The following is a 20,581-nucleotide window of genomic DNA, read 5'->3' as shown; positions in this document are numbered from 1 at the left end:
AGATTCGTCCTCTGTATCCAATGCCCCCACCCCCGGATAGGCAGAGACGTGTTTGAAATAAAGTTTATTGAAGTTTCTGTCGGTATTTACATATGATACACGGTAAATAACAGAGCCAGGCCCCCCACCCACCCCTCCCCCATCTCCAAAGCCCCCCTCCCCCCAGCCTCGTTAAAAATCGCTGCGTAAAGACAGGTTAACTGCTGCGGTCCCCCCTCCCCCCTCCCACCTAAGATGCAAACTAAAAACCCCCCATCCCTCCCCTGCCCCCCTCCCCCCACCCAGGGGGCCTTTCTGGTTCCGTGTACAACACTGTGCTACCTCGCCCCTCCTCCCCTAATAAGAGAGTGGGTGAGTTTCTGGTGAACCCTCACCCCCACTCCAATCTGTCCTAGGAGGCAGACGGACCCTTGAAAGAGGCCAGAGTTGGGGGATCTGAGATGGGGAGGGGGACTTCAATGAAGGGGGAGGTGCCAGAAAATGGAAGACTTCGAGGTTTGGGGGGGTGTCGACCCCCGCTACTGCCTCTCCCTCCCACGACGGGGCCTCGAGGGGGGAGAGGCGAGCACAGGCGTGGAATTGGCGTGGAGGACTTTCCTCCACCCTAGGGTCTCCATTCTTGTCGCGTGGTGTGTGGGGGCTGGATACACCTAGGGGGGCTTTGGATGAGCGGGTGGTGAGGAGGCCAGGAGACAGGGCAGGAAGAGGAAGAAAAAAGAAGCCAAGGTCAGCTGAGAGAGAGCGAGAAAATTCGTTAAAGAGCGCCCTTGAAAAGGCAGGTAGCCTTCAGAAGGCTGAGACGTGTCCAGCAGGTGAGACAGAACGGGGTCTCCCGTGTGTGGGGAGGGGGGCGGGGGAGGCCAGGTTAACCATACCCGGTTATGGTTAACCATCCCCATACTAGAGATGGGGTAGGGGTGTGGGGTAGAGTAAGAAGGGCCTCCCCCTCTGCACTCATTGCACGCAAGGACCATGAAGGTCTGGAGGTGAGACTGGGCCAAGTAAGAGGCTAGCCGAGGCAGAGAGAAGAGGATGTTTGGCATTCCTGGCGGCTGCCGGAACCTACTCTCCAGCCCAGAGCCCCCGGCCGAGGCGAAAGGTAACTGGTGCGGTTTGCACGGAGGTGGACGCGCTCAGCCGCTGCACGCGAAGAACCCGGGACCTGGGAGTCTTTTGGCTGGGGGGCGGGGCCTAAGGGAAAGGGCGTGTCTTCCAGGAGGAGGAGGAGTCTGGAAGTGGAAAGAGGGCGGGGCTACGGCGGGGGCGGGGCAGGGCTAACGCGCTCTGTTTCTTCCCCGGGGGACAAGGTGTCCCCGGGACTTGCTCTGGAGCCGCGGTGGCGACGAGACCCGTGAGGAGGAGGAGGAGGAGGAGGAGGAGGAAGAGGAAGAAGAGGCAGGGCGCTCCGGGGGCGGGGCCTCAACAGGGCGAGGTGGAGATGTGGAGGTGGTCGGGGTACTTGATGGCGGGAGGGTAGTTCTGCGTCATCTGTATAGACACGTCGCTGGAGATGTCGGAGGGGCTGCGGCCACGGCGCCACGCCTCGGGCTGCAGAAACTGGCCCGAGTAGTCGGAGCAGTCGCTGAGACGCGGGCGGTAGAAGGCCGGGTGCGGGCGGTACATCTCCTCCTCCGCGTAGCGTTTGGTGAACAAGTACACGGACATCACGCCGGCTCCCTGCGCCAAGGCAAGACCAGAGTCCCCGCGGCTGGGCCCGGGAGCGCCGCCCCAAGGCCAGGCCCGCCGGCCCCGCTCTCCCAGGACCCGGGATTCCAGGCCTCCAGCTTCCTCCTTTCCCAAAAGCCGGGGATTAGGGGCCTGGCCTCCTCCTCCCTTCCCACAGCCCCTCCCCCCGCCCCCCCATCCCAGGAGTTAGAGTCCCCGGCTTCATCCTCCAGAGGTCTGGGAGTCCAGGGCCCCCCCTTCTCCCCTGGGACCCCAGGAGTTGGAGCTCCCAGACCCTCCTCCTCCAGGACCTGGGGGCTAGGACCTCAGCCACCACCTCCTTTTAATCCACAGTCTAACCCACAGCCTCCTCTTCCCCGTGGACCCAGGAATCACACACGCCCCTGCCACCGGTCCCCATTCAAAACTCTGAAGTCTGGGCCCCACAGACATCACCTCTTTGAGTAGGAAGGAGGATGCAGCGAAGGCAAAAGACCACCCGTAGCGATAGTGGAAATACTGCTCCGAGCTGCTGGGCCTGTTCATGACCTCGTCGTTGATGCTGGAAATGTAAAGAACCAAGCCCACCACCAAGGAGAGGCCTGGGGGAGTAGAGGGATGCCCTTGGTGCACTAGCAGCAGACCCCTTTCCCCAGCCCCAGGCCCCTGCCTCCCACTGCCATCTTCTCCTCCCACCCCCCACCCATTCTATCCTGGACTGTGCTGTGCTTAGTCACTCAGTTGTGTCCGACTCTTTGCGACCCCATGGATTGTTGCCCGCCAGGCTCCTCTGTCCGTGGGGATTCTCCAGACAAGAATCCTGGAGTAGGTTGCCATGCCCCCATCCAGAGGATCATCCCAACTCAGGGATGGAACCCAGGTCTCCCACATTGCAGGTGGATTCTTTACTGTCTGAACCACCAGGGAAGCCCAAGACTACTGGAGTGGGTAGCCTATCCCTTCTCCAGGGGAATTTCTTGAGCCGGGGTCTGCTGCATTGCAGGTGGATTCTTTACACTCTGAGCTACCTGGGAAGCTCCCATCAATTGAAGTCCCTTGGGGGCTCGTCCTGGGCTGGGTGCAGGGAGTCTAGAGGTAAATCAACAGCCTCCTCCTCCTTCCCCCCACCCCTGCATCCCTAATCTGCCATCCAGGGGCTCACAGTGCAGTTGGGGAAGGCAAATATGGACACTGGTCAGCAGTCACATCCATGGTGACAGTACTGTAAGGGAAATGGTAGCACAGGGACTACCCTAGCGGTCCAGTGGTGAAGACTCCCAACTTCCGTTGCAGGGGGTGCTGGTTTGATCCCTGGTCAGAGAACAAAGATCTCACATACTGTGTGGTGCACCAGAAAAATTAATTAAAAAAATTTTGCAGATGAAATAGTAGCATAAAGTTCCATGGGTCCAGAAAAGGCGCCAAAGCCACCTGGGCCAGGGGTGGAGGGAGTCAAGAAAAGTTTCCCGGAAGCTGCGTTTTGTCCTAAGTCTCAAAGGATGAGGCCCAGGGAAGAATGCAGGAATACCACGCCATGCACGGCAGAGGGACTGGCATTGTTCCAACCAGAATTAGAGGGGGAATGCTGAACTGATCCATCCATGCAGCTCACAAACATGGCCCACAGCCACCAGAAAGGAAGCCAGAGAAGGTTGGGCAGGGGCATTGCCATGATGAGCCTCAAGTGCCAGTCTGAGGAGCTTGGCATTGATGGCAAGGGCACTAGGGAGCCATGGAATGTTGGGAACAGAGGGAGGACAGGGCCAGACTGCAGTGTTAGAAGATCCTTTGGGGGCTGATGGGTTGTGGGAAGGGACTGGAGGGGAGAAATGCTGGAGCTGTGATAGGCCCAAGGCTGAGGAGGATGAAGCAGAACTAAGGCTGTATAGATAATAACATCAACAACAATGATAGCAGCTGCTTGTGTAGGTCTTGCTCTGTGCCAGGCACCATTCTAAGTGTCTTATATGCATTAACTCATTCAAACTTCACAATAACACTTTCAAGTAGGTACCACTTTTATCTCTGTTTAGAGTTGAGGATACCGAGGTACAGGGAGAAAATGGAGAGAAGAAGTCTCATTTGAGAATTTTTAAGAGGCAAGTCTCACTTCCTCAAGCTGAACTTTCTTTTTCTAACATATATATGTATATAAAATAAACATATATATTTTATATGAGCAGCATGGGGGATCTTAGTTCCCTGACCAGGGATTGCACCCATGCCCTGTACATTGGAACTTGGAGTCAACCATTTGACCACCAGGGAAGCCCCAAGGTGAACTTTCTTTTAAACAGTAGCACAAGGGTGGCTTGCAATGGGTGTGTGCTCAGTTGTGTCTCACTCTTGGCAACCCTGTAGCCCACCAGACTCCTCTGTCCATGGGATTTTCCAGGCAAGAATGGTGGAATGGGTTGCCATTACCAGGGGATCTTCCTGACCCAGGGATTGAACTCATGTCTCCTGTGTCTCCTGCCTTGGCAGGTGGATTCTCTACTGCTGTGCCACATAGGAATCCGTTAAAGGTGGCTTAAGGAATCAGTAAAATCCCCAGCCCTAAATTAATCTCCATAATCCTCATTAGCACCTTCCCCTAGAATCCTATTACACAAACAAATATCTGTGTGCCCATCACCCAGAATAAATCTGAATTCCTCCCATTGCCTACGAAAGGGGTTAGCAAAAAACGACCCCCCACCCCGACCCCGACCCAGGGCTAAATCCAGCCCACCTCCTGTTTCTGTATGGTCTACCAGCTAAGAATGACTTTTACATGATTAAGTGGTTGAAAAAAAATCAAAAGAAGAGTATTTTATGGCATGTAAAAAGTATTGGAATTTCATTTGGCAGTTCCTCAAAGCGTTAAAGATAGAATTACCATATGACCCAGCGATTCCACTCCTAGGTATTTAGCTGAGAGAACTGGAAACATATGCTCACACAAAAACTTGTGCAGGAATGTTTGCAGCAGCATTATTCATAATAGCCAAAACGTGGAAACAGCCCAAACGTCTATCAACTGCATGGATAAACAAAATGTGGTATAGCCATATAAAGGAATAGTATTCAGCCAAAAAAAGGAATGAAGTGCTGATTTATACTGCCACATGGTGGAACCTAGAAAATATGCTAAGTGAAAGAAGCTAGATGCAGAAGACCACATATTGTACGCTTCCATTTATAGGAAATGTCCAAAACAGGCAAATCCATAGACAGAGAAAGTAGATCAGGACTTCCCTGGGGGCTTAGTGGTGAAGACTCTGCCTGCCCATGCAGGTGACACAGGTTTGGTCCCTGACCTGGGAAGATTCCACATGCCACGGGGCAACTAAGCCTGTGCGCCATGACTACTGAGTCCAGGCCCCAGAGTGCGTGCTCTGCACAAGAGAACCACCACTGTGACAAGCCTGAGCAGCACAACTAGAGTGGAGCACCCACTCATTGCAACTAGTGAAAGCCTGTGCCCAGCAACAGCTACAGCCCATAGGGTCACCAAGATTCAGACATGACTGAAGCGACTTAGCACGCACGCACACAATGATATTAGGATGCAGGCAAGCATCATCAGTGGTCGTTAAAACACTGAATGACATAATCTTCTCGTGGAATATCTATGCATTACAAAGATACTTTGGAAATATCATAAAGGAGCCTGAAAGATACCCTTTGAACCAAGTACCTGAAGCTAACATCACCAACAGTGGGACAAACGGACACCCCGACCTCCTGATGGGATCGCGCCACTATTTCATTTATGCAGTGTCCCTGCTGGAAATGTGTAACCTGGATCCACTCCAGGAGAAAATGTGGGGCGTTTTACAAACACCGGCTGCGTTCTTCAAAAATAAACGTCAACATGAAAGATTTTTTTTTAAGGCATAGGAACTATATAAAAGATGAAAGGAGACGAAAGAGACACATCAAGGAAATGCAGAGGGGAATCCTAGCCTGGATCCCAAATCAGGGGAAAAACGGACTATAAAAGGCAGTGTGGGGACTTCCCTGATGGTCCAGTGGTTAAGACTCTGCGCTTCCACTGCAGGGAGTTTGGGTTCGATCCCTGGTCAGGGGACTGGGATCCCACAGGCCCCGGGGTGCAGCCAATGGGGGAAAAAAAGGAGTGTGGGTGCTGTGGGGCAACTAAGCCCGTGCATCACAACTACAGAAGCCTGAGAGTCTAGAGCGCATGCTCCGAAACAGGGGACGCCCCGGCGATGAGAGGTCTGTGCACCGCACCTAGTGAGGAGCCCTGGCTTGCCATAGCTAGAGAAAGCCTGCCAGCGGCAGCCAAGACTGAGAGCGGCCAAAAATGTTTAAAATATCAAAAAGGGCAGAGTGCAGACAATTGATGAAATTTGAATACGGATTGTGTATTAGCTGTAAAATTGTATTAATGTTCAACTTCCTGAATTGGATGATGGTGCTATGCTTAGGAAAGGAAATATACTTGACCTTAGGAGATATCTGATCTGATTTATTTAAGAGTGAAGTGTTTCTAGTTGTGTCAAATGGATAGTTGGTGAGAAGATGCTGTGTGGCACAGGGGGCCCTGGGTGCTCTGGGATGACCTAGAGGGATGGGATGAGGGGAGAGGAGGGAAGCTCAGAAGGGAGGGGATATATGTGTAATTATGGCTGATTGTCGTTGCTGTATGGCAGAAACCAACACAACATTGTAAAAATTAAAAAATATTTAAAAGGGTGAGGTGTTTGCAATTTATGTTCAAGTGGTTATCTATGATAATATAATGTATTAATAATATATAGATATATACCCATATACACACATATACTCTAATACTTTGGCCACGTGATGCGAAGAACTGACTCACTGGAAAAAACCCTGATGCTGGGAAAGATTGAGAGCAGGAGGAGAAGGGGACGACAGAGGATGAGATGGCTGGATGGCATCACAGACTCCATGGACATGAGTTTGAGTAAACTCTGGGAGTTGGTGATGGACAGGCAAGCCTGGCGTGCTGCAGTCCACGGGGTCAAAAAGAGTCAGACACGACTAAGTGACTGAACTGAACTGACTTATATACACATAAGATAGAGAAAAAGACAAAGGTGGCAAAGTGTTAAAAATTGGTCCAGGTGAAAAACATGAGAATTCTTTGTGCTGTTCTTGCAACTTTTCTGTACGTTTAAAAATTTGCCAAAACAACAAATTTTAAATAAAATAGGCATCACCAAACAGGAATTCCACTCCCTGAAGATTCAAAAGTGTTACCCGAAAGTCTACAAATAATAAATGCTGGAGAGGGTGTGGAGAAAAGGGAACCCTCTTACACTGTTGGTGGGAATGCAAACTAGTACAGCCACTATGGAGAACAGTGTGGAGATTCCTTAAAAAACTGGAAATAGAACTGCCTTATGATCCAGCAATCCCACTGCTGGGCATACACACTGAGGAAACCAGAAGGGAAAGAGACACGTGTACCCCAATGTTCATCGCAGCACTGTTTATAATAGCCAGGACATGGAAGCAACCTAGATGTCCATCAGCAGATGAATGGATAAGAAAGCCATGGTACATATACACAATGGAGTATTACTCGGCCATTAAAAAGAATACATTTGAATCAGTTCTAATGAGGTGGATGAAACTGGAGCCTATTATACAGAGTGAAGTAAGCCAGAAGGAAAAACATAAATACAGTATACTAACGCATATATATGGAATTTAGAAAGATGGTAACAAGAACCTGGTGTACGAGACAGCAAAAGAGACACTGATGTATAGAACAGTCTTATGGACTCTGTGGGAGAGGGAGAGGGTGGGAAGATTTGAGAGAATGACATTGAAACATGTAAAATATCATGTAAGAAACGAGTTGCCAGTCCAGGTTCGATACACGATACTGGATGCTTGGGGCTGGTGCACTGGGACGACCCAGAGGGAGGGTATGGGGAGGGAGGAGGGAGGAGGGTTCAGGATGGGGAACACATGTATACCTGTGGCGGATTCATTTTGATATTTGGCAAAACTAATACAATTATGTAAAGTTTAAAAATAAAATAAAAAATTCAAAAGTGTTACCCTGCAAATGGTTTACTCATCATAAAGAGAAAAATGTGCCTTTCCAATGGAGAGCTCTAATGATCACCCCCTTTACCAAGGGGTTAAACATTTTCCCACTCTTGGTGGGAACAACTTGACATTTGCTACCTGAAGTGATGGGCTATAAAGAATACGGCACCACTTCTAAATCTTACCAAACCTATTTAACTAGAATCTAATCAAGTCTCTACCTTGAACATAACTGCCGGTTACAGAAAATACAAAGGAAGAGGAAGAAGTCAAATGATGCCACGAGGAAACAATCCAACAGATGCAGGATGTGGGGTGTTCTACAGGACATCCTGTCTTGTAGATTTCAAAAGGACAATGGTAGGAGCCAAGTTATAATACTTAAGCCAGTGATTAATCTTAACATCTCAAAAAGAGAGGCAAACAGATAGTATTATGTCTCCTGATGCAATGCAATAGGACTTAATAACACCACCTATCTATGAGGTATTTTTGCCCCCCCACTCCCAAAGTCAAACCTGGATCTGATCTACAATTTTATAGGAAAACACAGAGTGGATGGATATATTAAAATCACAACACAAAGACACAACAGAAAGATCAAAAGTGTGGAGATTATATGAGGCAAATGACTAGATGTCTTCAAATGACTGGCAAGAAAAAAACAGAAGGAGAGGGACTATTAGAGATTAAAAGAGGCTTCAGAGATCTATCAACTAAATGCACAGTGGAATTTGGATCCTGGTTTCCAACACACTAATTGTAAAAATTTTTAAAAAGGCATTTATGAGACAAGTGGGGAAGTTGAACTCTGGCTAGATATTAATTTATATTAAGCAGCTATTCTTCATTATTTGGGCAGATAATGGCACTGTGGCTATATTAAATAACAAAGTACTAATTTCTCAGAGATATGCTGAAATATTAGTGGATAAGATGATTTAATGCTGGAGACTGACTTTAAAATTCTGTAGTGAAGTGCAGAAGGGAGATATGGCAAGTTTGACTAAAAAAAGACTCACCATATGTTGATAATTGTTGAAACTGAGTGAAGGGTACATGGCACACTATACTATCCTTTCTATATTTTCATAATGAAATATATTTTAAAAGTCAGTGTTGTAAAAAATATAGTACGGGAACTAGTCTAGACTAAAAGAGAAATTAACTAAATGCAGTGCATAAACTTAGATTGAATCCTGCTTCTGGGGGAAAAGCTATAAAAGGCATTCTTAGAATGACTAGGACAGTTTGAAAATGGAATGGATTATGGTATGGACTTTTGTAAAATTTCTAGGTTTAATAATGGTCTTGTAGTTATGTAGAAAAATGCCATCACTGTTAAGAGATGCATATTAAAATGCTTAGTGATGCCTGCAACTGACTTTCAAGTGGTAAAGTTAAAACAGAGTGCTTGTGTGCTCAGTTGCTACAGTCGTGTCCAACTCGGTGAGACCCCGTGGACTGTAGCCCACTGGGTTCCTCTGTCCCTGGGATTCTCCAGGCAAGGATACTGGACTGGGTTGCCATTTCCTTCTCCAGGGGATCTTCCCGACCCATGGATTGAACACGCGTCTCTTCCATCTACCTGCATTGGCAGGCGGGTTCTTTACCACTAGTGCCACCCGGGAAGCCCAGGGGAGTCCTTTTAACCCCACCCCCCTCATCCAAGAAGGATGGTCAGTCATCAAGTCATGTCTATTTTCCTTCCTAAATCTCTCATAAATCTAAAATCCCTTTTACGCCCCCAAGTCCTCTAATCCAGCTGAGGCTTATTCCCTGTGCCTGTCCCGTTGCCTTCAAACCTGTCTCCCTATTTTAGATACTGTTGTTTCTTTCTTTTCTTATTTTTGCCACACTTCGAGGCATGTGGGATCTTAGTTCCCCAACTAGGGATGGATCCCACATGCCTTGCATTGGGGGGTGGAGTCTTAACCTCTGGACCACCAGGGAAGTCCTGTATGTTTTTGTTTTGTTTCAGATACTGGCTCTTTCTAAAAACCCCTACCAGGGAGGTCCCTAGCAGTCCAGTGGTTAGGATTCTGCCCTACCACTGCAAGTTGCCTGGGTTCCATCCCTGGCCTAAATAATTAAATAAAACCTATATCAGACTCTGTCCTTCTCTTGTCAAAATACTTTCTCGGTGCTCTAGGATCCATGGGAGAAAGTATTCATTCCTCAGTCTGATTACCCAAGCTCTTTTTGATCTGAAAGCCTGCCAACCACTCCTGCCTCACTCAAGTCCCTGTTTCTTATTTCAGTTCTAAAAGACATTCTCCCTACAGAGAGTCAGGAGCAGGGTTGATGAGAAGGGAACAAATGTTTCTCAAGAGAAGGAGCTTTTTGTTATTGCTTTTGCTCTTGTTTTTGTTTTTAGTGATTGAAAGTTATCTAAACACAATGTCAGAAGCTGTTCTTGTCATTCTTTCTCCTTCCTGGGCATTTTATGGCAACTGTGGTTCTCTAAAAATAACCTTCTTTTCTCTTTTTTCTCCTCCCCTTTTCTCTCTCTCCCATCCCTCGCCCTTTCTCTGTAATACAGTCTTCTCTCCCCCCACTCCACTACATCTGCTTCAGAATTCTTAGAGCACAGAAGGCAAGAATCACCTACATTCCAAGCTGAATAGTAACAACCTGGATTTAGAACAAAGAATTTCAGGACCATGGAGAGCTACATGGGCGGCTACCTCAGTCTTACCGCTTTCTGGAGTCTTAACACACGCTGTGAAATGCATGTCTGTACCAGGCACTTTTCTTTCTTTACTTGAAAAGCTCCCCCTCGCCCTTTCTGCATCAATTTAGATGTCACCTGCTCTTGAAATTCTGGTCACTCCCACCCTCTCCAGCATCCTACTCTGTCTGCTTAAAGCAGCTTCCCTTTTCTCAGAATGCCTTGAACTTTCTTTATCAGGGATCTCTTCTACCAATACTTCATTGTGGAACTTTGTACCAGCAACTCATCTAGGCTCTGAAGATATAAGCATGAGCACGTCTCTGCCTTTTATTTATCTATTCATTTGGCTGCGCTGGGTCTTAGTTGTGGCACTGGGGCTCTTTCCTTAGTTGCAGCGTGTGAGATCTAGTTCCCTGGACAAGGATCAAACCCAGGCCCCCTGCACCGGGAGTGTAACGTCTTAGCCACTGGATCACCAGGGAAGTCCCTTCCTGTCTTTTGGAGTTTACATTCTGGAAGAAGGAGGCAGAAAAGGAATAAGATGACGCTAGCAATAAGTGCTATGAAGCAAATATCAAATAGGGAAGGTGATGGGTAGTGTAGTGGGGGCAAAGCAACCTTGGATACCATTGTCAGAGAAAGAAAATCTGAAGAGGAAAAGTTGGGGAATTAGGAGAAAGAGACTTCCAAGCATGGAGGGTTAATGATTGTAAAAGTGAGGTTGAGATTAGCATTTTCAAGGGCGATGCAGCAACGGAGAGAGTGTTAGTGAGTTAGGAAAAATGAGACCAGAAGTCTGAGCAGTAGCCAAATCATGTAAGACCTTGTAAATCAGCGTGAGGAGTTGGGATGTATTCTAAGTGCAATGGAAATGCATCGAGACCCTGAAGGGATTTAAGTGTTGTGTGACCAGCATCGAAGGGCATGTAGCTGGGAGCTGTTTTGTGGCTGACTGCATGAAGATTGCCATTTAAGATTCAGCATGTCACCAGTGCTCAGTAAGGGCATGGCGTAGAAGATGTTTCTGCAACTGTTTGATGAGTGAGTGAATGAAAGAGCAGACACATGGAACATGTTTGAGGAGCAGGGGTTAATGTGAGCCAGGCGCGGGAAGCTTGCCTCATCTGACCTGGAAAAAGAAAGCCAATGTCACTCCAGCCTCCTCCCCCTACTCTCACCAATCACACCCAGTCAGTCATCTGGTTCTATTGATTCTTCTGTCAACATCCTTCTTTCTCAAAGCCATCCAGTCACCTTTACCCTCCCATCTCCCTCCCCAGCTAGAACCTTATCCGCTTCTGCCTGGACTACTGCATAAGCCTCCTCGCTTTCCAATCTCTTTCCTTTTAGTCCATTCCCAAAACAGGTCCCTGAGGGATCATCGACACCCTATCCCTTTCCCTCCCAAGCCCTCCCGCCACTTTCTCCAAAACTGTTACCTCACCATTTACCAGACCTTGGTCAACGCTTGCCTCTTTCTAAGTCTGAGTTTCCTCATTGGGAACACGAGATGGTTGCACTACTACATTCCACTCCAAGATCTAAAACACTGGTACTATGTCCACCCTTTCCTTTCTTTCTTTCTTTTGCTAGCTGGGTCTCAGATGTACATGTGGGATCTAATTCCCTGACCAGGGATGGAACCCTGGGCCCCCAGCACTGGGACTGTAGAGTCTTAGCCACTGGACAACCAGGGAAGTTCCCCAGCCTTTCCTCTCTTTTAATCCCCTTTGTCTTTATGACTTGTAATTGTGGTGGGGCAGTAGAATGCCAGAGTGAAAGACCGGTCTGGAATCCTGCTTCTACTGTGGAGCAGCTCAACTTCTGAGTGCTTTCCGTTTCCCCAAATGGAAAATGGGAATAAAAATAGCATCTGCCTTAGGAGGTGAAGAAAAAGAAATAATTTGCACAAAGCACTTAAAACTTCCCCAAACCGTGGCACTCAATTAACTGTTTTCTATTATGGTTGCTGTTGCTACTACTACTATTCATGTACATATGTGAGCGTGCGTTTATTTATTTAAAACTACCACGTGCTGAGCACTTACTGCTATAAACCAGGCCCTGGGTTGGGCCTTCACATCCGTGATCTAGACCAGGGGTCGGAAAACTACTGTTGGTCCCACTGCCTGTTTGTGTACAGTTTGCAAACGAAGTGTGGTTTTTACATTTTTTTTAATGGTCAGGAAAAAAAAAAAAGACAAAAGAAGAATAAAATCTCATGGTCCATGAAAACTATATTGAATTCAAATTTCAGGCTCTTTAAATAGGATTACTGGAACACAGCTAGGCCCACTGCTTCCCCTCTGGTTGCTTTGGCACGCCAACAAAGCCTAGACTATTTACTGTCTGGCCCTGAGCAAAAAGTTTTCCCACCCCTGACCAAGGTTGCCCAGTCAACAGCTCCAGAAAGGAAGGCTGCAGCTCACACAGTAAGTGTCAGGATTTTAACCCAGGTCTTTCTAGGTTCATAGCAGCATGAACCTTCAGCTGCTACAGGCTGCAACCTTGGCTACCTTGGGTAGGGTGCATAGATCATAGTCTATGAAATGAAGTTCAGGAAGTGGGGTTCGATCCCCCTAAATTACTCTATTGTTACATCAGAGGCCTGATTTCCAGCCGTGACGGCACCAACTGATCCTTAACTTGACCTTGGGGAGTCAGGTCCTGAGGCATTGGCATAAGCATGGCTTTGGGGAGGAGAACACCCTTGATTCTAGTGCCAGCACTGTCATTTATCAGCTTTATCGCCTCTTTGGTTTCCACTTCTGTAAATCACAAACAATAGGATTTTCCTTCGAGCATTTCAGGTGGGTTGAATCAAAGTCCCCATGCTCCCTACCCTTGCCCCACTTTCTGTCTCTCTAGGCTACAATTTTTCCATCTGACACTCTGAAATGGTGATATGATACATGTCTTATTTTAGCTTGGTGTCTGGCTCCGCATGCTGTGATTCAAGTTTGCACGGAGGTTGCACCCTGCTTTCCTGGGGAAGAGGTCTTGTCAGGTTAGGTTGGAGGCATGGGGGAGGTTTAGCCCAGAGAAAGCTGGGTGAGGAGTAGGGAGGAGACTGGGGGAGGGGATTTTTGAAGACCCATCTCCAATCATCTGCAGAGCCGACTCCAAAGAGGTGGCCGAGTGCAGGCCCCAGGGGATGTAACGGGAGTGAGACGTACAGCAGGCTTTGTTCATAAAATATCAACTGAATTAAAAGGGCCCCAACGGAGTTTAATTAAATCATGTTGAAGTAATTCGAATTGAACTAAAGAACTGAGTCAGAATAGATTGGGGTCAGTTGGGCCAGATGGATGGAGTTAAGTATGTCAGAGCAGAAGTGACCTGACCTGAGCTGAGTTAGACTGAATTGGACTGGACCGAACTAAAATTTGGAGGAGGGGAACACTTCAGAAAGAGCTCTCCTCTGGAGCTCAGGACACTTGAGTCCCTGGGGAACCAGCTTACACTGGTATCTCAGGCAACTCCCTGCACAATTTCGAGACCCGGTATCCCTATTTTATCAAACTAGTTCTAATAATAACTCCCGGACAGAGATGCTATGAGAAGTTTATGAGATTGCTCATGCTAAAGAGACTTAGATCTCAAAAGAAAAGATAACTATAAAGAAACATTGAACTCTAGCTAATGACAGGCATGGTAAAGAATCTAGAGTCAAGTGTACTGATGCCTGCAGCTTGCTCTGAAATTCATTTTTTAAAAATGTTTATTTATTTGTCTGCATAAGATCTCAATTGCAGCATGTGGGATCTAGTTCCCTGACCAGGATTGAACCTGGGGCCCTCTGCATTGGAAGCATGGAGTTATAGCCACTGGACCACCAGGGAAGTCCCTGAAATTCATTTTTAAATGATAATAAAATAGACGAATGGATGGGTAGAAAGATAGATAGATGGACAGATACAGGATAAAGCAAATCCCGTGACATGGTAATGATCAACTCTAAGTGGTGGGTACAGGGTTCTTTCGACTTTTCTGTTTGAAAAATGTTCCAGTAATACGTTGCACAGAACATAAAGAGCCTTGCAAACTGTTAATTGCTAAAATATCAGGAGTGGTTAAAAATACAGCCTCTGGAGGCGAAATGTGTGTGGTTGAGTCCCATCTCTGTCTCTCACTGGTTGTATGGCCCTGACTTCATTCTGCTGAGTGTTTGTTTCCATAACTGTAAAATGGGGTTATTAATAGCATTTGCCTCACAAGGTGGTTGTATCAGAACAGAGCCTGGCACCCAGTTAGCACCCAAGAAGCGCTCGCTGAGAAATGCTCCATTCCACAGAGTAGCAAAGTGGGGCTTGGAGAGGTTCTGCAATTCCTTCAGGGTTACCCAGCAAGGAAGTGGTGGTCTTATTGGAAGAGGAGCCCCAGGTTCCTGGTACCTGAAATGGTCCTGCAGCCTGTCAGTCCTTTCCTTGGGCTTACCCGAGAGGATGAAGAAGATGCCGGAAACGAAGGCCAGAATGGTCCTCTGCGGGCGGATGTGGCCAATGTTGCTGATGACGAAGGCGGTGAACACAAGGAAGAGGCTGACCATAGGGAAGGGGGTGGCTGTGCGCACTGTCTCTGGGGGAGGGGTAGGAAGAAAGACAGAAGTGAGGAGGGACTCTCTGCGGGTTGCCTCTGAATCCTCCTCATCTCTGCAGCCCCACGCCCTTTTGTGAAACTTCCACTGCTGGCCCCGCCCCCTCACCCAGACCACACCTCCTTGGCTTGACCCCACCCCTTAGCTCCTGACTCCACCCACTCCCGGGCTCCGCCCCTTCAACCTGGCCCCACCTCCTCACGCACCTACTCTGCCTGCTTTCAAGCCTGCACGCCTTCCCTTCCACTTCATCCCTTCTCTTGTGTGCGCAACTCTATGCGACCCCATGGGTTGTAGCCTGCCAGGCTTCTCCGTCCAAAGGATTTCCCAGGCAAGAATACTGGAGCGGGTTGCCATTTCCTCCTCCAGGGGATCTTCCCAACCCAGGGAATGAACCCACATCTCTAAGTCTCCTGCATTGGCAGGCGGGTTCTTTACCACTAGCGCCAACTGGCCTGCCCTTTTCCCCAGGACCCGCCCTGTCACCCTGCCCCTTGGTTGCCTAACCCTCCCAGCCCCGTGCTTCCCCTCACTCAGAATATTCTCCGTGTTTTCCGTCACCAAGTTGATCTCCGGTTCAAGGAAATATTCTGAGGCCACGCAGCGACCCTTTTCCCGGCCTGGGGGGAAGATAAGAAGGCAGGGCGGTCAGGGGCAGGACGCACAGTCAAAAGACCCCAGGATGGGAACGACCTGGGGATTAGTGTCTGGCTACTCTGTGTTACTCTGTACTAGGTTTGTGCTCCTCTTAGGGGGTTACAGAAGGGTGTGGGCAGGAGTCTGTCAGCTCCTATTGCAAGCTGCCCTAGAGACCGTTGGATGGAGGAAGATAAGCCGGAAGCCAGAGTCTCAAGTAAGAAGGGGTTATGGGCCAGGTCTCTTGGATCCCTAAAGAGGGAAAGGTCTAGGGGTTGAGGTGGGAAAGGATTCCTAGAAGGAGCGATGTCCATAGTAGCTGGGAGGCACAGATATTGTTTATCCTTCCCATTCAACACTGGAACTGTCTAGGAGACAAGTTCTGAACTAGGATTACTGTTTCTCTGGGTCTGGGGGCTCCAGGGGGTTGCTGGGGATTAGGGACCTGGAGATTGTATGATCGTTGGGGTTCTTAGATCCAAGGACTACAGTGCTAGAAATTGAGTGTGTGTGTGTGTGTGTGTGTGTGTGTGTGTGCGCGCTCCACTGCTTAGTCGTGTCTGACTCTTTGCAACACTGTGGACTGTAGCCCTCCAGGTTCCTCTGTCCATGGGATCCTCCAGGCAAGAATCCTGGAGTGGGTTGTCATTTCCTTCTCCAGGGGACCTTCCCGACCCAGGGATCAAACCCGCGCGCGTCTCTTGCGTCTCCCTGCACTGGCGGGCGGATTCTTTCTGCAATGCGGCCACCTGGCAAACCTTAGAAATGGAATCTCCAGGTAGACATGTGACTGTCCAGGAGAGACACGGGGTTGATTTCTGGGTTTCGGGCACCCATGGGAGGGGACTATGGATGAGGACTCTCGGGTGCCACGCAAAGGCAGGGACAGTTGACTGGTGGGCAGGTGAGGCCTGTACCTGCAAAGAAGCAGACGCGCCACAGGCCAGCGTGCAGCGCCATCTTGACCTCGGTGGTCTGGTTCTGCGGCAGCACGGTTCCCTCCTCCATGTACAGCCAGTAGTCTGTGCTGACGGCGATGCCCACGAGCAGCAGGCCGCACGCACCAAACACGCTGCTCAGCAGGGTCAGGGCGCGGCTGCTGCAGTGACTCATCCTCAGCGGCGGGGGGCGCCCTGCGGGGCCTGAAGGACCGGGAGCTCCAGTGGAGAGCCCCGCTGGGGCCACTGGGGTCCCCCAGACTGCATGCAGCCACGGGGGACACCAGCCCTGGGCCAGAACCAGCAACCCCCCGAAAGGAACTCTCTCCTATCTGCCCCCTGGGTCCTGACCCGTGACTCCAGCCTGGATTTGGACTGGTAACTTGTCTAGAAATCCTAACCTAGGCCACCAATCCTCACTCCATGCCCAAACCTGACACCCTGACCCCTTTCTTTTGGGCTCTTAATGGGAACCAGAAATGCCCCAAGTGGGTCGTTAACCAAGGACCCTAACCCTGTACCTTGGCCTTGACCTTAAGCCTCCCATATCTAGTTGGACTCTTTAGTTGGACTCTTTAAAAAAAAAAAAAAAAAAAAATATATATATATATATATATTTGGCTGAGCTAGGTCTTAGTTGCAGCTTGCAAACTACTTAGTTGTGGCACGTGGGCTCTAGTTCTCTGACCAGGGATTGAACCCGGGCCCCCTGCACTGGGAGCACAGAGTCTTAGCCACTGGACCACCAGAGAAGTCCCTGGACTCTTCTCTTGACCGTTAATGTCCAATTCTAACACCAAGACCTTGACTTTCTAACCCTGGTATGGTGCCTTGACCTCAGTTTGGCATCCTAATCTGAAATCGTGGACCACAACCCAGATTCAAGATTCCAGAACATTAACTGCCCCTCCTCCCCAATCCCAAATCCCTGCAAGCCTCTGAACCTGGGGTGCTAGAACTCCATCACAGGCCGCTGGTTCTCCAATATCCCACAGGATATTGGGGCCTAGAGACCTGGAGCAGGGTTTTGGCTAGAGACTTCAGAATGTCCAAACCATGATCTGGGAATCCCACCCCCCCCACCTCTCAGTATCCTATTCAGAGCAAGTGACCATCATTCAATAGGAATCAGGGCTCTGAACTCTAAAACCCACATCAGGAAGTCTGCAATCCCCATTCTCGTTACAAGATCCCCAAATCCCCTCCCGGAGGGTCTGGACTCCAGCTCCCCCAGACTAAGACCTCCAATTATAGACCCTCTTCAACCTCCAATCTGGAACCCAGATTTTCCCTAACCCTGGACCTTCAAAACAAAAGTGCTCCCAAGTTCATGGCTGTGGCCTCCAAAATTCCAATCTTAAATCTGGAGATTTCGTTCCAGGGTGCTCCTAATCCCTTAGCCACCACACTCACCCTTTCCTGAGAACTTCTCCCTAAACCACACAGTCTCATGGTTTGGGGGACTCAAACTGTGATCCCCATCTTTTCTCAACCGGAGCCCTCAACCTACCTGAATACCACAATCTCCATCACCTTTTTAACAGTGACTGTTAAGACCCCTAACCAGCACTCCTCCTCTCCACCAACAAGCGGCCAGGACTTGAGTCCCCACTCTCTTTGACCAGAATTCTTGGAGCCTTGAAATTGAAATTCTGGAAACTTGACACCACCTCAATAAGAACTCTGGAGCTTGAGACGACCTTCATCCCCGCCTGGGCGCTCCCGCCCCTCAACCCCAGCCTCTAGGGCCTCCACCCCACCTGCCCGGCTCCCCACCTCCTGAGGGATTCAGGAGTCTGAGACTGGCAGAGCTCCGGACCCCTGCTTGCTCCCATCCCCCGGCCCATGGCTCCAGGGCTTGACTGCCAGCTGCCTGTTTGCCTTCCTGTCCGCTCATCTCAGAAACCAGCGTCAGAACCCCTGTCTCCCGGGCTGCCTCCGTCCCAGGTAGCTGACCTCAGCTCCCCCCACTGGCTCCTCCGATCCAGACGGCTGGGACGTGGCCCACCGGCACCCTTCTCACTCCCGTTTTGGGGCGCCCCTCCCTCATCACTCGGTTCCTCCACACTCTCAGCCGCCCGCCCAGATCTCCTCATTCTCCTCCAACCGCCAACCCTTCCTCCTTTGGGACCCCCCCTCCTTCCCCAGGCCCAAAGCCTCCTTCTTATCCTTCTTTATCCCCGCCTTTCCTGGATATAGGCTTTTGGATCCCCGGGGGTCCCCATTCTCCAAGCCCCAAGTCCAAACTCCATAGGCCCTCAATCCTGGGGAGACCTCTTTCCGGGGACCCCTTCTCAGACTCACGGCCGGCCCTTACCGGGCCCGGGCCCTCCCCCCTCATCCAGGACCGCCTCCCTCGAGGATCCAGCCCGCACCCTCTCCCGTGCCCACGGCCTCCGAGGTTCGGACACTGAGAGTATGGTTGCCCCGTTCTGGGACCCTCGGACCCCGTACCCCCGGATTCCTCAGGCCTAAACGTCCCTCCATCGCCCATTGCCCCCCAAACTCGGGCGTCCGATTGCGGGCATCTCACCCCCAGGAGCCACTCAGCCCCGTTTAGTCCAGACCCCCGGTCGCCTCAGGAGGACCACCCCCGCCCCCAACCTGGTTCCCGGACTCTCCCTTCGCGCTCACCTCGCTCAGGGCTTGGCGGACGCTCCGGGCCGCGGGCCCCGCAGCCGCATGACCGGCCCCGTGGCTTCCCCCGGCCGCCGCCGCCGCCGCCGCCACCGGGGTCGCCGGTGCCCGCGCCCCCCGCCCCCGCCCCGGAGCCCGGCGTCCCGGCCCCCTCCCGGCCTCCCACCCCCCACCCCCCGCGCCCGCGGCCTCACTCGGCGGACGACGCCGGGAGCTGGGACCGGCGGTCGCTCATTGGCTACTGCGGAGGAGGGGAGGGGCAGGAAAGGAGGAGGGGGGATTGGATGCGGGGAGGGAGGGAGATGGGCCTTGAGAATGGGGGAGGCAGGGAGCGAGAGAGAATAGAAACAGAGGCAGGGGAGCCCGAGAGGGGCAGGGGCGCACGGGGAGGCAGAGAGTCTGCCCAGAACTGAGACCCGGAGGCTGTGAAATTCTGAGACTCCCGGGTCTGGAGACTAGAAGAGACACAGAGATGGCCTGGAAGAGACAGAGAGATGGAGAGGCAGAAATCGGATCTAGGCAGGCCCCCTCTTCCCCCAGGCTCAGAGATTCTGGGCTCCAGGAAGTGGAGAGGTCACAGAGAGAGAGACAGGTAGACTGTCAAAGGCCTTTGGGCGGAGACATGCTGAGACCCAGAGACCTTGAGGTAGAGAGAGAGAGAGAGACAGGGAGGGAGAGAAAGAGAGAGGGGCAGAAAAAGAGAGGAGAGACCCTGAGACGGATAGACAGCAGGGGTGGTCCTGGGGGTCCCTTGAGAAGACTGGGGCTCTGGCCAGGCGTGGGGGCGCAGCCTGGGGTCTGGGCGGCTGGAGGAGACGGGAGGGGGCGTCCTGGGCCGGGGGTCCCCTGAGCAGCGGGCGGGCGCAGAGCGGAGCCGCGTCCTGCAGCCGCCGCGGAGCCGGGAGCCGGGCCAGCACCCCCCCACCCCCGCCGTGATGTCAGCGGGGCCACTCTTAAAGGGGCAGGCCGCCCGCCGAGGGTCGGACCAAGGGTTGGGGGCCGCGGGCACGGATGGGGTCCCCGCGGCTGTGCTGGGGGGGAGACAGGGGGAGCCCCAGCATCCAGCTAGACCGAGTCTCGGGAACCCAGGAGTCTGCGGGGACGAGGAGACGCCGGAGCTCCCCGAGGGAGCCTGTGAAGCTTTGGGGCTCAGTCCCCTCCAAACGCAGACAGAAGCACACCGTTCCACGGGCCTGTCCCCATATCCAGGAACTACACTTCCCATCAGTCCTGGCGGCGGCGGGGGCCGCGCCTGGGGGGAGGGTCTGCCACAGGGTCTGCTGGGATGTGTAGTCTATTGGGACTGTCCTCTCCACGCCCCTCACTCGCAAGTGGGTCAAGGGAAAGACGCCCGCAGGGTGCGTCCGTCCGCCCTTCGCCTCACGTCGCGGATCCTTAAGC

The 20,581-nt window shown here is 51.1% G+C and overlaps 1 protein-coding gene across 1 annotated transcript; it reads right to left on the bottom strand.

Moving 5' to 3' along the window:
* Positions 1-914: 914 nt before the first annotated feature.
* CACNG7 (calcium voltage-gated channel auxiliary subunit gamma 7) lies at positions 915-19,267 on the bottom strand. The gene is made up of 6 exons (XM_061389206.1): positions 19,178-19,267; positions 16,523-16,747; positions 15,503-15,589; positions 14,810-14,950; positions 2,122-2,267; positions 915-1,677 (listed from the first exon to the last, which is right to left on the bottom strand). The coding sequence occupies exons 2-6, from the start codon at positions 16,716-16,718 to the stop codon at positions 1,420-1,422; spliced, it is 828 nt and encodes a 275-aa protein (XP_061245190.1). The 5' UTR covers positions 16,719-16,747; positions 19,178-19,267; the 3' UTR covers positions 915-1,419.
* Positions 19,268-20,581: the final 1,314 nt, after the last annotated feature.

The sequence above is a fragment of the Bos javanicus genome, chromosome 18 (assembly GCF_032452875.1).
Source record: "Bos javanicus breed banteng chromosome 18, ARS-OSU_banteng_1.0, whole genome shotgun sequence".
NCBI lineage: Eukaryota > Metazoa > Chordata > Mammalia > Artiodactyla > Bovidae > Bos > Bos javanicus.
The sequence above is the reverse complement of the archived record's forward strand: the minus strand, read 5'-3'. Positions and strand labels throughout refer to the sequence as shown.